Source organism: Hippocampus zosterae, chromosome 15 (genome assembly GCF_025434085.1).
Source record: "Hippocampus zosterae strain Florida chromosome 15, ASM2543408v3, whole genome shotgun sequence".
In the NCBI taxonomy this organism is placed as follows: Eukaryota; Metazoa; Chordata; class Actinopteri; order Syngnathiformes; family Syngnathidae; genus Hippocampus; species Hippocampus zosterae.
This window is the reverse complement of record NC_067465.1, coordinates 6,055,562-6,071,349: the sequence shown is the minus strand read 5'-3', so window position 1 is coordinate 6,071,349 and position 15,788 is coordinate 6,055,562. Positions and strand designations below refer to the sequence as shown.

General features: G+C 43.1%; 3 protein-coding genes across 4 annotated transcripts in view; 2 read left to right on the top strand and 1 right to left on the bottom strand.

Annotated features, from left to right (window-relative positions):
- The window catches only part of selenop2 (selenoprotein P2), a 224,777-nt gene that overhangs the window by 9,209 nt on the left and 199,780 nt on the right, over nt 1-15,788 (bottom strand). The gene's annotated exons all lie outside the window — the stretch shown is intronic.
- toe1 (target of EGR1, exonuclease) lies at nt 128-3,330 on the top strand. The gene is made up of 8 exons (XM_052088875.1): nt 128-520; nt 643-683; nt 786-882; nt 999-1,157; nt 1,444-1,557; nt 1,690-1,838; nt 1,926-2,088; nt 2,674-3,330. Exons 1-8 carry the CDS (start codon nt 407-409, stop codon nt 3,328-3,330), a joined length of 1,494 nt encoding a protein of 497 aa, XP_051944835.1. The 5' UTR covers nt 128-406.
- On the top strand, nt 3,672-6,128 carry tmem53 (transmembrane protein 53). Of its 2 annotated transcripts, none has more exons than XM_052088790.1 (3): nt 3,672-3,918; nt 4,103-4,181; nt 4,269-6,128. In XM_052088790.1, exons 2-3 carry the CDS (start codon nt 4,149-4,151, stop codon nt 4,968-4,970), a joined length of 735 nt encoding a protein of 244 aa, XP_051944750.1. In that variant the 5' UTR covers nt 3,672-3,918; nt 4,103-4,148; the 3' UTR covers nt 4,971-6,128. The 2 variants fall into 2 exon arrangements, with proteins under 2 accessions (XP_051944750.1, XP_051944749.1); XM_052088789.1 differs by having other exon boundaries at nt 3,673-3,918; nt 4,103-4,206.

The window sequence follows — 15,788 nt, the reverse complement described above, 5'->3', positions numbered from 1 at the left end:
TAAGAGGTCTCCAGGATAAAATACAGCATGTAAATACGGCAGGTTGCATTGTGATGTAAAATAAATCTGATTGATATTCTAGATAATATTTGGGAATTAGCATCTGCCGGTAAAACAGGCGTATGGTCAACTCCCTACGCGTATGACACCAAGGACCGGTAGAGCACGTTGTGGATGTGTTTACCTGCCGATTTCTACTCTTAGTCGGCACTCATTCAGTAGTTCTTCTACCTGCGTAAACAGTTATTACGACAATATGAATACATTACGTGAAATATATAATCAGAAGGCACTTAGAATGAACGCAATTGATGATGTACTCACTTCCTGCCTGTAACTGCACGATTGACGCACCGCATCGTTCCTTTTCGCTTTCCGTTAGTAAAATCAGCTTATACTGTTAAGAATGACGTCCTCATTTGTCGTTCCTGTAATTGATGTCCAGAATGGCAATTTCAAAGAACTTTGGCCTGCTATGGTTGTGGCGATCAAAACGTCTTCCTTCGTTGCTGTAGATACGGTACGTGAAAGGTTACTACAGTAGTGCATCATCTGAATTAAGATGGATGCATTGAGTTACTCGGGTAGCAGAATTAAAAGATTCAATAAATGACCCCTAGTTATTGCAAATTGTTGTTGTAGGAGCTGAGTGGCCTGGGCAATAGAACATCATTGCTTGCACAGTGAGTAAAAGTCTTCTGACTTTATAACGTTCATCTGAAATCCAGTAGAAGCATATTTTTGTAGCCTTCTTTCAATATCTTATCTTGAATATTGTGGTACAGGTCTATAGAAGACAGATATAAAGCCATTTGTCATGCAGCCCGCTCTCGCTCCATCCTCTCCTTGGGAATTGCTTGCTACAAGAAGTTCAGTAACAAGGTGCAACAAATGACATATTTTCCAATGACTGAATTTGTGACGTACGGTTGTTTAACAGTGCAGCTCTGTAGTTATGTTGAAACATTAAAATTTGCCCTCCATACTTTTTAATCCAGGCTGCAGACACGTACCTGGTCCAGGTGTACAACCTCACTTTACTATGCTCAGAGGAGTACATCATTGAGCCTCAATCAGTGCAGTTCCTTGTACAACACGGGTTTGACTTCAACAAGCAGTATGCAAAAGGGATACCTTATCACAGGGGTAATAATAAGGTATGTAATGATCTCCTTTCAGCTCATTGAATTTTCGTGCCATTAAACTCTACTCACCTTTCACCTTACTGTCATTCAACGGCATGCTGTGGAACGAAGCAAATCCTTTGAAATTGTTTTGAAGCTTGGTGTCATGACATCCTGTCACCATTATTTGGGAAAATAATGTTTTTTGTTTTTTTTTGCCTCAAAACTGCCATTGGTACTTAATACACAATTACATGTAAAATGCAAGTAATTGTTCGGCCCTAGTTTTGATGTTTCCTTTCTTTCTCTGTTTTGCAAGGGCGGCTCAGACAACCAGGGTGTTAATATCCGGGCTTTATTTACTGAGCTACTACGTGCAAGAAAACCATTGGTGCTCCACAATGGTCTCATTGATATTGCTTTCCTCTACCAGGTAGGATGTTTGCGTTCACGGCTTCATCCATTCTTGTTTTTTGATTATACTTTTTTCAGGTGGTAATGACTAACGTTTTTTTTTCTTTTAATTTTTTTACAATCAACCATCTGTTTTTTTTTTATCTTCTAGAATTTCTATGCGCATCTACCAGATCGTTTAGTCACCTTCACAGCCGACCTATCGGAGATGTTTCCTGCAGGCATCTTCGACACAAAATATGTGACAGAATTTGATCTTCGCTTCAGTGCCTCATATCTGGAATACGCCTATAAGAAATGGTGGGTGCTCCGAGAAAGTAAGAACAAGGATGAAAAAAATGTTCTCCTCATTTGACTGCTTTGCCCGTGTTTCTCTGCTCCTTCTAGCAAGTTGGATAACAGTCGAAATGAGGCCTCCGGTGGGACTGGACGTCATGTCTACCTTGAATTCTGTCAGTATGCTGGCGCCATGTCCCGCTATGTGGACCACAGAATCTGTCCGGCTGGTCCCCCCATTTCAGAGCAGACTGACATCTGCAGTTCCTTCTCGGTTAGTTTCACCTAAACTTTGATCATGCTTATTCTAGTCCAAGTGAGTACTGAAAGTCTGGGAATAATTTTTGATTTGAAGAAAAGGGAATGGGAATCAAAACAGCCTGGCCAACGTTGCATCTGCATCAGCCAAACGATGCGAGCCTCTACTTTGCAGTCAGAGTGTATGGGGTGTTGCCACAAGAAATCACGAGTGGCAGAGGCACATTTTTTGTTGTTAGCAGTTCAATAACCAAAATGTTTTCACAGGGCTTACATTTTTCCACATTTTGTCTTGCAGCTTCATTCCAAAATAGAATATATTCATGTCTTTCTCCACACAGCACCCATAATTACAATGCGAAAAAAGAAATTTAATTTTGGCAAATTAATTGAAAAGTAAACAGAAGTAATCACTGTCCATAAATATAGAGAGGTTCGTACAAATTAATGAAATTTTCTGCAGGCATCTTTTCCCCATTTTGGGCCAACTTTAGGTTGCTCGTGTTTTATATTATATATATTTTTTGCTGCCAGTAAATTCATCTTTTAAACATCATCAGCTATCCCATTCTAAACTTTTCTCTATTGGCTTGCCTGGCAGGCGTTCGGCTGGTGTTCCAATGGCACCAAGTGTCCTTTGTCCCACGACACTGACCTTATCATTCTCCATGATGATAAATCTAAGCATGACAAGAAGAGAAAGCGGAAGCGTCAAAAGAAGAAAAAGGAAGGAGAGGTAGAGGAAGATTCCTCCAATGTGGAAGGTGCCCCCCAAAACAAAATGCCCCATTTGGAATTGAATCCAGACGAGGGTCATCAAGCGCTGTTTGCCGGATGTCTGCAAAGTGCCAATTTGATAGACAGCAATACAAACACCCAACTGCATGACGGGGAAAACGTGAAAACAGAGAGTGAGGAGAAAGAATTGTGTGAGAACAACGTGGAGTCTACCAACACTGAAATGAGCGGAAAAAGTCAAAACAAGGCAGATACGGGCACGCACCGAGCTGGCTTCGATGCATTCATGACAGGATACATATTTGCCTACTCATGCACCCTGGTGAAGAAGGACGAAGTGGATGTAAGCGGAGAGGAGCAGATGTGGCTTCCCACCTCCTTCAATAAGGTGTACCTCAGTGGCAAGGCAACACCACTCAACATCGTCAAGAGCACCTTCTCCAAGTCATCCAAAGCCCACGTGCAAAAGATGGAAATGATTTGGGAGGGAAAGCAGGAGAGGATGGACAATGCTCAATGAACCATCATTCTCATGTTTTAATTGAACTTTAAAAAATATATATATTCATCTCAAAGTACCTGTTTGATCATAAAGAAATTCAGTTCCCTTGTATTTTTTCGAATTAAAAAAGACATCTGGTGTATTACATCTGTCTCGGTCATTCTGGAGCAGTATTTTCTTCTGCACAGAGCAACACAATGTATCTCAACAAGGACAAGTAGCGTATTCATGTAAATGATTGTAAGCGATTGTGGCTGTAGTTTTCAGCGGTGAAGATGAGAGGTGTTGTTCCCTCCAGTACAGCAGGGGGCAGCATTTTGTTGCCAGGCTTTACACAAGCTGTCGTTTAAGAGCTCAAAACGAAGAGCTCACTTCCGGCATGAGAGCGGCGCACAAAGCACATTGACAGTTGATTCAGTCTTAGTCCGTTGCTGAATCGCCTTGTTCCGCGTATGTATAATATTCTGATGCTCGGGTGGCTTCATAAACTCCCGTGGATGTAACCGAGCTTCCAGGTCAAATAAAGCCAGCTTGGAGTGCTGCGAACAATAATGGCAAATGATGAAATGGACTACAATATTGTGTTTCCAGATGAAGCGACCAGCGGTGAGCATCGTTCATTGACACCACCGCTGTATTACGCCGTAACGTTAGCCTAGCTTTCTTGCTAACTTTCTACGGAAAAGCGCAAATGTCAGTCTCCCATTAACGTGGCGAGGTCGCTTTATATTTGCTTGGTTTGGACAGGCGACTCGCTACCATGCCGCGCTAATCCTTTTCTCTTTTCCAGAGACACACTGGCAGGGAACAAAAGAGCCTGTTGTGATACTGTTGGGATGGGCGGGCTGCAGAGACAAACACCTCACCAAGTACAGCTCCATCTACAATGAACAGGTTCAAGGTTTAATTGCGATTCATTTGGTCGTTTTAAAGCTTACTGATCTTTTCTGATCCAGGGATGCGTCACTATCCGTTACACGGCCCCTCTCAAGACCGTGTTTATCTCCGAGTCATTCGGATACAAAGAACTGAGACGTACAGCCCTCAAGTTGCTGGAGATCCTCTTTGACTATGAGGTGGAGCAGAGTCCCATTTTCTTCCACGTATTCAGTAATGGTGGCTTCATGCTGTACAGATATATTGTCGAGCTTTTGCACAAGGACAAACTGTTTAGCTCCCTGTGTGTAATCGGGGCCGTTGTGGACAGCGCTCCGGGTAGCGGGAATGTCCTCGGGGCAGTGCGGGCCCTGGCCGCTACTTTAGGGCCCAAAATAAGTCCTGTTTTGAAGTACCTCCTGCTTGCACTCTTTGCAATGACTGTTTTCTTGCTGCGAATCGTGCTGTACCCCTTGACCAAATATGTGCACAAGAACCACTATGACGCGGTGCAAGAGAGGCCGCCTGCCTGGCCTCATTTCTTCCTCTACTCTCGAGCTGATAGAGTGATCAGGCCAAGAGATGTCAGGCTCTTTGCAGACACCCTCAAGTTTAAAGGAGTTCCAGTGGACAGTTATGATTTTGTCTCCAGCGTCCATGTGAGCCATTTCCGGGAATATCCGGAGCAGTATACTTGCAAGTGCCGCAATTTCCTGATTGCTTGTATGAAGGACACAGATGGGACATTCACGAGAAAGAGACACCGGGTCCGGGATCAGTGAAGCATGTAAAACCCAAGTGGTGCTCTGGGAACTGAGATTCTTGCAAAATTCTCCAGGTATTTGACAGAGCATTGTGTGTGTGTGTGTGTTTTTTTTAAATTTTGCTTAATCAGAAATGTCCCACGGTTGAATTCATTTGTCTGTGGACTTGCAATCATTTTCTCAATTTTTTTTTATTTAATAGCACACTTAAAACAGGTAGTTGATTGACACTGGATAAATGGGACTAAATATACTGTAAATTGTATTTATTGTGTTTGATATGTGATGCCTTGTAGATCGGTTGTACTGTCGCAGTGTTAGAACCTAATTGAAATTGATATTAGAGCATACGCCACCAGTATTTAATCGTTGAGATGTATGTGTGAATTCCTTTTTGTTTATTTACCATCGGAACCTTAACACAGAGCGTGCCGTAAAGTCAAAGGAGGAGTCAGAAAAGGACACGTTGACGCAGATTGTTGATGCCATGTCACGAGTTGACATTTGGGGAAAATGAGTGGCTGGCATTTGTCTGCACCAAACCTGGCCTGGGTACTTAATGTGTCGTGTGGAGCCGCATCGAGGAAAGGAAGGAAGGAAGAGGGAAGGTTGCGTATCAGTACGGACAAATGAACATTGATCACCGGAGTGAACACGATTCTGTCGTTCTACTGTTCATTTCCTCCAGTGGTTCATTGACTTCACAGGTATTAAAAATAAGTGCAACTGTTGGGAATGTAAGTGCTACATGAGCCCCCTCTCCCCCTTTTCGTGAAGGTAACCCCTTCAACATGTAGCGATCCAGCGGCAGTGAAGTGATCCATTATTGACCCGTTATCAGGTAACTTTGCGGGAAAAGGTGAACGAACGTGCGGTCAAAGTCAGGCATTAGCCCACTCTTGGACCTTACCCGTCGGCCATCCGTGCAGTACTCCCTACCTTCCTGAGGAGGGCAGCATTGACTCACGCTTGACATCTTTCTAGAGCTTCTCAACTAACGCACGGCCGTCAATGGCCGCGTCCGGGCCTCAGCAAGTCTAATCGGCCATCAGTACCTCACATTCGAGACTTTTCATGTTAGCACCCCTTTGTGTAAGAATGGACGTGTGCTCTTGCTCCGTATTTGCTTAATATTCTGCACCTCAAAATTCCTAAAGGGGCTTTTGTAAATTTCCCCAGTGTGGGACAAATAAAGGATATCTGATCTGATATTCAAAGAAGGCGCAAAAGATCGAGTTCGCGGTGGGTGGCTGGATAAAAAGACGAAGTGTAGTAAAAAAAAAAAAGAGGCCTTCATAGAGGAAATTACCCTACGAAGTTAATGAAGTCTCACAAGCTGATGAGGATGAAATTGCTGAGATGCGAGGTCAGCGCTTTCTCCTTAGCCTTTCACTCTTTTACAGAAAATGACTGCAGTCAAGAACCACACTTTTAGAGGACACAGAGCACTCTAGGACGGTTACATTAATAGTATTAAGTGGTACCACTCAGCAACACGGCCTCAATATTCTATATTTCCGTATTTTCCATTCTGACTTCACATGCGATATAAGGTACATTACCTTTTTTTAACTGTCATTTACAAGATTTTAACTTAAGGTTGCAATATACTATTAAAAATTTTGATACATCACAGGAGTCAAGCTGAAACATAAATCACAATTTCAAAATGTCAATAAAAAAAAATCTATACTCTTGGTCAGTCCACATATGGGTGTTATTTTATTTTTACCACGGATGACAGGTTGGAACATCAGCTTCACAGTGCAGAGGTGCAGGTTTGGATTTTCGGCTCCGGCCTAACTGTGTAGAGTTTGCATGTTATTCCCGTGCCTGTGTGGCTTTTCTCCGGGTACTCCGGTTTCATCCCACATTCCAAAAACATGCATGACAGGTTTAATTAACATTGTCCCTTGGTGTGTGATTGGGAGCGCGAATGGTTGCATGTCTACGTGTGCCCTGCGATGAGCTGGCTACCGGTTCAGGGTGTGCCCTGCCTACTGCCCCCCTGTTTTCGGGGTCTCCTGAGGGTTCGGCTCGATGCCAGCGAAATGTTAATTACAGTGACTGTAATAAAAACGGGCCTGTTCACGTTCCAGTTGGGTCGATGGGCGATCCCGGCAAGGCTCGCAGAGCTTTCGAAAGATGGCATTCTGGCTTTTTTAGTTTAATGTCACTCCCAATAAGACGGGCTTGTATTTATGCACATGCTGACATTTGAGACGCTGCTCTGTGAACCTTCCTTCTAGATCATTGGATCGGATGGCCACTATTTTATCTGACAGTTGCACACACTCACGATCAAATAATATCAGATGGCAAAACTCTGATCTCTTCCCCTGTCTGGTTATTTGTAATACCTTTCAACAAAGATTGACATTTTGATTTTAAATCTGACTTGCTATGACTTTATGGCCAAGGATAATAATAATGAAAAAAAAATCCCATCTCTAAATTACCTCTTCATTGTGCAAGTTCCTCTTTTTTGTATCCTTTGAAAACATGGTTATCATAATTGGTCTCAAAGTGATTTAATTGTGGCATCAGTCTGGAAGGTTACAAATGCAGTAGTAGAGTTTGTATATGCAAATCGGTCACGTTGTCAACCAGTGACGAAAACCGCCAAGACAGTAAGACACTTTTGAACATATTGTCTTTCCCTCTCACTATTCATAGTGAGAAATTACATTTCTCACTTGTAAATGGCAATTGTGTTAGAGTGAATAAAAGGTTTGCCTCGAGAACAGATTGTTCTTTTTATTTCAAATGGGAAAATTGAACAATTCCAACAAGACCAGTCAGTACTCGCAAACCATTTGAGAGGTTGCAGTGAACCAGTCAACTCTGGCACATGACAAAGGGGGAAAATGGCAGTTATGGTGCCGATAGATTATTGGTCGCTTTTCCCTCACCGCAGCCAAAATACAGAAGACGTGTGCTGTGAAATAGGATTTAGTAGTGGTGCGGCGTTTTCATTTCTTCTATTCTCGACATCTATTCGAAAGGTTTTTCTTTCGACCTTTTTTTTTAATCTCAGCCGTCACTAAAATGTGCTCGGGGGGGAATCCACCGTAAAATGTAAAAATCATTTCATGTCTCTGTCATGTCTACTTTACATACGCATCCCTCCGTCCAAGCAACGCACGCTGGCTCACTCTCAGGTGCGCCACAGGGCTGGGGCTTTGTGATCAGGTGGAGTGGCCATCATTTGACAAGTACCGGTAACTCCAGTCAACCCCTAATGAGCAAAGTATTTCACAGAAGTCAAGTTTAAGACAGCATGGGGGGTTGGGGGGGAGTGTGGACACCCACCAAAGAGAAGCTTTTACTTCACGAGCACACACCACACACACACACACGTCAATAGGTCGAAATCCAGAAGACCAAAGTCTTCCCGCCTTTGAGTAACTTGAAACGGTCTCCTGGTGTTTTGGATTGAAGAAAGAAGAGGGAATTGATGTGTGCGGCCTGAGAAAGGGACTTGGTTTTTGGAACCAGCCAGGGAGGTGTCCCCGCAATCTACCCTGGTCTATCTCATCTCCTCAGCCCTCTACTTAAGAGCAAAAGAGGGAAGCGAGGCGATGGAATGTTAGATAAAGAGAGAGCGAAAAGGCAGGGAGGCAGGAGAGAGAGCGAGCAAGATGGAGAGTATGAGGAGCAGCCCTCAGCATGTGTGCAGCAGGCTGCCTCTCGCAGCCCATTCAAAGCCAGCGTGTGTGTGTGTGTGTGTGTGTGTGTCTGTGTGTGTGTGTGTTCCTTCACAGATGTCCTTGAAAAGAACCCCCTCGGCTGTGCGGATCCCTGCTGCCACTAGAGAACATTTGACAAGCAGCAGGCTCTTGTTAGAGCGCTGTCAAATTAGAGGTGTGCGTGCGCGTGTTGAGTAAATGTCTGTGCCAGTGTGTGTGTGTGTGTGTGTGTTTTAGGCTGAGCACCGAACGCTGTCAAATTAAAAGTACCAAACAAAATGTTGCATGTCACATATCCAGACCAGTGCATGCCGCTGGTGGGAAGCGTCACGCTTCTTTTGTCTCTTTGCTTGTAGGTGGATGTTTGTGAACGCATGCGTTACAGGCATCATTTCAAGAAAAATTTATTTATTTGTTTTTTTTAACAATCTTCTTTCATGGCAAACAAAAATATGGCAGAAGAACACACACGCTCACACACAAACACGCACTATCCAACAACCTGTCAGGGGATTACTTGACTGGAATTTTAAAGTTAAAACGCTATTGAAGCATTTTATAACTGTGTCATGTACAGCTAATTTCATTGCATTATTTGAGATCGTTGAAATAGTAGTGCAGCGGATTTTAATAACGATTCCATTCAGGACACTGCATGCAATTTGTGACAGGCCGCAAATGACCTCCGGGCCGTCATTTGGACACCACTGGTATGATATAGAAAACTGCATTGTGTAGATTTTGTCGGGCAACCAAGAGTTTGTACGGTATTTTCTCCAGAGTGTATTTGTGTCGCAGAATCACTACGAGACGGAGGCTAATGCTACTTTCCCTTCATTAAGAATAAAATGTTATGATTTATGAAGTTGCCATCCGACTAATATCTTTAGAAGTTTTTTTTCCCCCCTCCCTTATCTTGTGGCTGGGAGGCCGATTCATCTTCAAGAGTGATGAGGGGAGTTTGCTCCCTATGCAAAACGCATTAAAGCTAAATGAGGAGTCTATTACTCAAATCTGGTGGATAATCCGTTAGCTAAAGACCGCCGGCCGCTAACTAAGCAGATTAAGATATGTCATTGCGACCGCCACCGGCTCGACAACGGTACACGATTTACGTTCCCGGACGCAAACGTGCACGCGCACGCAGGTTGGCCCTTCGAACATCCCTGCATGCGCGCGCATTCTTTGTCGGGTTCGTTCGTCCCAAAGTTGCGCATGCGCACACGGACACAGGTAATGCGCTCCTTCCGCACCCCGCCACTTATCTACATACGCTGTCTCCTTGCCAGTGCACTTCATAGAATTAATTCTCGACACACCAACCACTCTTTATTTGCTGTTTCCTGTGTGTGTGTGTGTGTGTGTGTGTGTTTGTGTGTGTGTGAGAGAATGAGGGATGCGCAGGGGACTCATGAAGAGGCCATGTTTGTATGAACGTGGGCAATTCATCATGCCTTGATTAACACACAAGCTCACCCTCCCTCTTGTTCTCGCTGTGCTTTCGGTCGCGTGGTGATAATTACAAATTATTTATTCCTACTGGTTAATTGGCTCATTTTTTTTTTCACACCGAGACATATTTTTAACAAAGGCCCCAAACACCGCTGTTATAAAAGTCATATGTTGCTACATAAATACATTTCCTTTATATTACATCACCTTATCCAGAATAAATGGTTAGAAATTTATATTATATAAATAAAAATCGGACATGGTGAGGGTTTTATGCGTGTTCAGCGCGAGGCTATTTGTATGCCGTTCCCGGCGTTACAATATCTGTGACGATCAGTCATGCAGCATGCAAACTAATCACAATATTGACATTTTGCACCGACTCTAATGTTATCATCGGAAACACTTTTGACTGCGCCAGCTGGTGCCTCCACTGTGAACTAATGCAACAAAGGAAAAGCTTGGGGGTAGGAGGGGGGGTGGGTGGGGGGAATAAACCTCGAGGTCGAAACAGAATCATGCACCGCAGCTGCCTCACTCAAGCTAATGGACCTACACGGACCTCCAGTTTAATCCCGCTCCCACCACTAGATCCAGGGGACCATGCGTGAGGAAGGAAGCCTTTTCTCTCAGGGGGCGAGGGAAAAAAAACCGTGATCGTATATTCCGTCTGTAACAACGTGACTGTCAAATATAAATTCCTTTCCAACTTGTTGGTACTTTGCTAGATTATTTATTGACTCCTGAGGTGCGATTGTGAACCCGAATGGTTGTTTGGCTTTGCGTGCCCTGCGATTGGTTGCCGACCAGTTCAGGGTGTCCCACCCCCACTGCCCGAAGACGGCTGGGATAGGCTCCACCATGCCCGCCACCCTTCTGAGGAAAACCGGATTACAAAATGGACGGATGGATATTGGATTCAATAATCATGATGAACAAAACCACCATTTTATTTTATAAAAAGTTGCAGTGTTAACATTGCTGTTTTTCTGAACGCAGCTGCCATTTTTAATCATTTCACGTGTAATTTGAAAGACAGACTAAAGACAATACGCGGTGGTCTTGGTCGGGTGTCCCCATCACACCAGACCTTGGAGCGGGTTGACCTGTGCTGGGCCCGTCTTGTTCCCAATGGCCGTTTGTTGCTAATTAATTGACTGAAGCCTCTTCTGTCATGCTGAATGGAACACAAACTGAATGCATTAAACATGACCAGACCTCCTTGTACTGCCAGAAACACAAAGTCTAGAAGATGGAGAGGAGGAGACAAACAGAGATGATAAAAAGAGAAAGGATGGGCACCAACAGAACGTGGCTTTTCAAACACAAAGTCCACAATTTGACACAACGTTCAACGGAAAACGATTGTCTGGCTAAAATACGAGTCTGCAGTAGTTCATTTCCAGGCTTTGAATCCTACTGCCAAAGCTGGAATGAAAAATTGTACAAGCCCAGAAAAGTAAATTGATTAAATTTAATAAATCTAAATTTATTAAATTTACTTTTCTGAGGATAACATAAATTTAATTTGTTATTTTATTTTCATAAATATGTAAACAAAATTATTCTCTGGATTCTTTATGTCATATTATTTCCACTTAGTCGAGTGGTTTATTTTAAATAACATTGAAAGCCACTCGATAAATAATGTATTTATTATGGTAGAGTTTTTAACCAATCATATTTCAGATAGCTTGTGTTGCCAGGTAAATTCAACCTTCAAATTAAACAGAGCTGGAAATGAACGGGCACAGTCAACTTGCAATAGGCAATCAGATCACGAGTTTGCGTACCAGGGCCAGCTCGAAGGGTTTACGTCGACATTGGACGTGCGCGTTCGGTGATTGGATTAGCGGCTGCTAGAGGGAGCTCTTGTTGCATTTTCACCCAAAATGGCCGAAGGAGAAGACGTTGATGTGGTTGCAGGACTACTTTCAACACAATTTTCAAGACGGACCTTCCACTGGATTTACCAATTTAAGTTGTTTTACCAAGGCAGCAAGGAAACATCAGAGCACGGCTGGGCACTTACAAGCCACCGTGCGTTTAGGAACGTTTGGGGACACTCGAGGAAATCTGCAGCTCAGTGAACAGGCACTACTTTGGTGAGTAAATGAATTTTATTTTACATTTCTTCTTTTTATTTTATTTTATTTCGTTAGTATTAATGGTCACGAAATAAAATGACAAAGATATAAAAATGTATCAAATAAATCAGCTCACCTGCAATTTATAATTGCACATTGAAGTCAGCTTTGTGCACTAAAATTCGTTCAATCTCAGCTGCTCAACATTTTCAGTTATTTGCTGTTGTATAGCCTATTCTCAAAATGCAAATGATCTTTTCATTTTATTTTCAAAGAATAGTTTGTTATTTGTGGTTGGTGTCTTATATGAAACTGGGACATTGTGCAATATATTGGACAGACTTGTTTATGATCACACAGTGTAATTTGGGTGGCATTTTATTTAGTATTTTTTAATTCTTTTTATTTTTGACTATCTGTAAATTTAGTTTCCTGCTCTTAATTGTGAATGCATACTTGATGGTTTTAAATGCTCCTGAAATTAAGTGCTGCCTTATGAGCCTCTATTGTGTGTGTGACGTCACTGAAGGCCTAAGGTTGAAATGCACGGCCCGCCACTGGGAGAACCACTCTTTACGAAGTGTACACTGCGACCGTAGCACTGCGACCAACTTTAAAATTGTACATTCATGTGGGAAACGTTTTTCAAAAATGCATTTCTTGAGAAACGTGACATCAAGGCAATAACAAAAGCAAAAAAAAAAAATATTATAATAATAATAACCACGATAAATTCCGATTGGATGTTAAGAGGTACTCAAAAGATAGGTGTGGCTCTTGGAGAGTTGACTGGACATACTCACTCACAAGGCACATGCACACAAAACCGTGCGCACACGCACACGATAGAAGAAGCCAATGTATAAATTGCCATTATCGGAGCTGCCGCCAGTGGCAGTGGCACCCCCACCAAGATCACCTCAGCTGACAAAAGTTAATTTGCGCTAATGATGCTTTACTCCTCTCATTACCTTAAATCATCGCCCCCCACTGCCCTCCTCCCGCCCTTTCCTTCTTGCACAGAAAGCAGACGAGAAATGCAAATAGAAAAGTGCAGTCAACAGAACCGCAGAGAAAGTGTGTGAGAATGCCCAATAACAATTCACAAAGCAGTCAGCAGTTTGTAACTGCGTATGGTTGAAGCCGATATTCTCCAAACAGCTCTCTGCCCGGGCACTCCTAAATATTTCAAAGCCTGCTATACCAAAGCCATTCAAGATCTTTTTTGATGACCGGATGGCGACGCCCACGCTCGAGCGTTTTTACTGTGCAACCTGCCGATGAGTTGTATTTATGTTGCAGGCTTAAGTGGTGGACTTTGTAACGATAACACGGTTGATGTCTAACAATTATGGAGTGTTTCATGATTGAATTAACTTTTTACAATGCAAATTGGAATATTATCGCACCATGTGTGGACTAAGCTAATGGGTATTTTAATCATACTTGGTTGAATGTAGACCCAAATGGTCCCGCAGAACGTTTTAGAAAACACCGTTTGGAGTTTTAAACCAGGCTAAAAGGTTATACATTCCATTGAGTTATTTTTTTTTTGTTTGTCATGCAGATGACACTCGCTCATTAACCTAGTTACTTGTGAAGAAATGACATTCACAGCTGGGGTGGGGGTGGGGGGTTAATCTCCTCTTTGATCATTTATGGATTTTACACAGTTCATAAGGCCTCGAGGAGGTTTTCTGATTGTCATCCGAGCATCATTTTGCTCGTCCTCCATTTCAAGGCGATTGATGGATGCTAATGTACAACATCAGCAATCACCCCCCCCCCCCCCCCACACACACACACTCACAAGCGCACCATTCCACTGTGATGCCGGGAGCAGGCCATGTGAGTGATGATCACTCACTATGAAGGGGTGAAGGAGCAGGAAGTAGCTTTCGTGATGGATCAAAAGGTTACGTGGCAACCAGGCGAGGGGCTTCCTGCATGACAGAAACATTCTTCAAAAGGACAGCGGCCAAAGAGATCAGTTCTCCAAATAGACAGCATCCAGTATCTAGGCTGATGTGTTTGCCTCATCTTAAGACATCCTTGTCTGTCCGTGTCTTCATCTTCATAACTTTCACCCTGATCTGCCCCTGATGCTCTCCGCTAAGCCTGATTCCGCTTTATTTCAACCGGACACGTTTCCTATCAGCGTCATTCTGTTTTTTTGGGTCATGCTAACTTTTCATGTATCTTTCCATGTATCAATTATAATTGATAGTTTATGGAACTATTGTTTAAATGATTGTAATGGGGTGTTTGGCAACAAAACCATGCTTACAACGTCTCTCTCATTTGTTACATATGAGAATTGGAAATTTTGGTTCATATTTTAGCAAGCTTCATGGAATTTGCCATGATTGAATTGCATTCGCGGCCCCTATTAAATGATGTGGCTGGCCAGATTTGGCCCCCGGGCCTTGACTTTGACACCTGTGCTCAATGGACTATTTACAGCTGTTGAACCAAGACAAAAATAGTTCATGTATTTATTATTATTATTATATTTTTTATTGACTTCAGAGAAAGAGACCGTGTAAACATTACCTGTTAAATGTTCATCAGTGTTTTTAAAAAATATATTATTACAATAGAAGGTCAGGAGGTCATCAAGAGGTGACAAGAAGGTTGAAAATTAAGTGATTGTACAACATCATCTTGTTTTTTTCCCTTTTTTTTTTTTTTTTGCTTGTACTTGTGAGGACTGCGCGACGGCCTCCGGGAAAGTATTGAATCAAACGGCCCAAACATAATAAAGGTAATTTACTGGCGAAGCAAATTCCTTTGCTCTGGGCCTCCACTCCATGTTAAACAGACAGCTGACCTTTAGTGTCTGATTTCATAAAGAGGGCCAAAATCAAATTAGGCCTGGACAGGAAAGGTCAAACGCAAAAGCAGTTGCGGTGGGAACGTCGCCGCTAGCCGGCTGGAGATACGCAGCGCGGCCACAGCTGTGCGGAGCGCTACCCCGTGCATGCCTGAGTGTGTGTGTCTATACTGCATGGGTGTTTGGCAGTGAGAGGGGTTGGGTAGGGGTGGGGGGCTGATGGCAGTTAGCCTCTGTGGCCTCTGAAGCCGTTAGCAGAAAGGGCAACATTTCCGACATGGGTGCTGTGCTCCCTTTTTATGACCCGATGACCACACAACACGTGCGCATTGCTTGGTGTGGTTGTGGCTACACTTGCTCGCACTTTGAGGGCATCTCATCCTGGAAGGGTTTTTTTTCTTTTTACAAGATTCTTTCCTTCTCAAATGGGGGTTGGCACGCATGATGAGATTTTTTTTTAAAACAATCTTTACGCTTTTGTCGTAGTTCAAATAAATTCAGCTCTCTTTCCAGGCCTCTCCAACACCACAAGAGATTTGAAGTGAAACAATGACGATGCGCTTTTGTCTTCAGTTCCTACATGTTCGTTGGGCGTTTTCCTTCCAGCAAGTGAAATGTAGGTTCAATCGGATTCAGGTCAGGTGATTGACTTGTTTCTTATGGAACATTCCACTTGTTTGCCTTTGAAAATTATTTCCTTGCTTTCACAGCATGCTCCGGGTTATTGTCCATCTGCGTTGTGAAGTGCCTGGTGACGGTAATAGTTCAGCTGTTG

Coding starts and splice junctions, on each gene's coding strand:
- toe1 (XM_052088875.1), top strand. CDS start 407: ATGACGTCCTCATTTGTCGTTCCTGTAATTGATGTCCAGAATGGCAAT. Junction 684..785: donor AGAACATCATTGCTTGCACA/GTGAGTAAAAGT, acceptor ATTGTGGTACAG/GTCTATAGAAGACAGATATA. Junction 883..998: donor ACAAGAAGTTCAGTAACAAG/GTGCAACAAATG, acceptor TTTTTAATCCAG/GCTGCAGACACGTACCTGGT.
- tmem53 (XM_052088789.1), top strand. CDS start 3,864: ATGGCAAATGATGAAATGGACTACAATATTGTGTTTCCAGATGAAGCG. Junction 3,919..4,102: donor TCCAGATGAAGCGACCAGCG/GTGAGCATCGTT, acceptor TCTCTTTTCCAG/AGACACACTGGCAGGGAACA. Junction 4,207..4,268: donor GCTCCATCTACAATGAACAG/GTTCAAGGTTTA, acceptor TTTCTGATCCAG/GGATGCGTCACTATCCGTTA.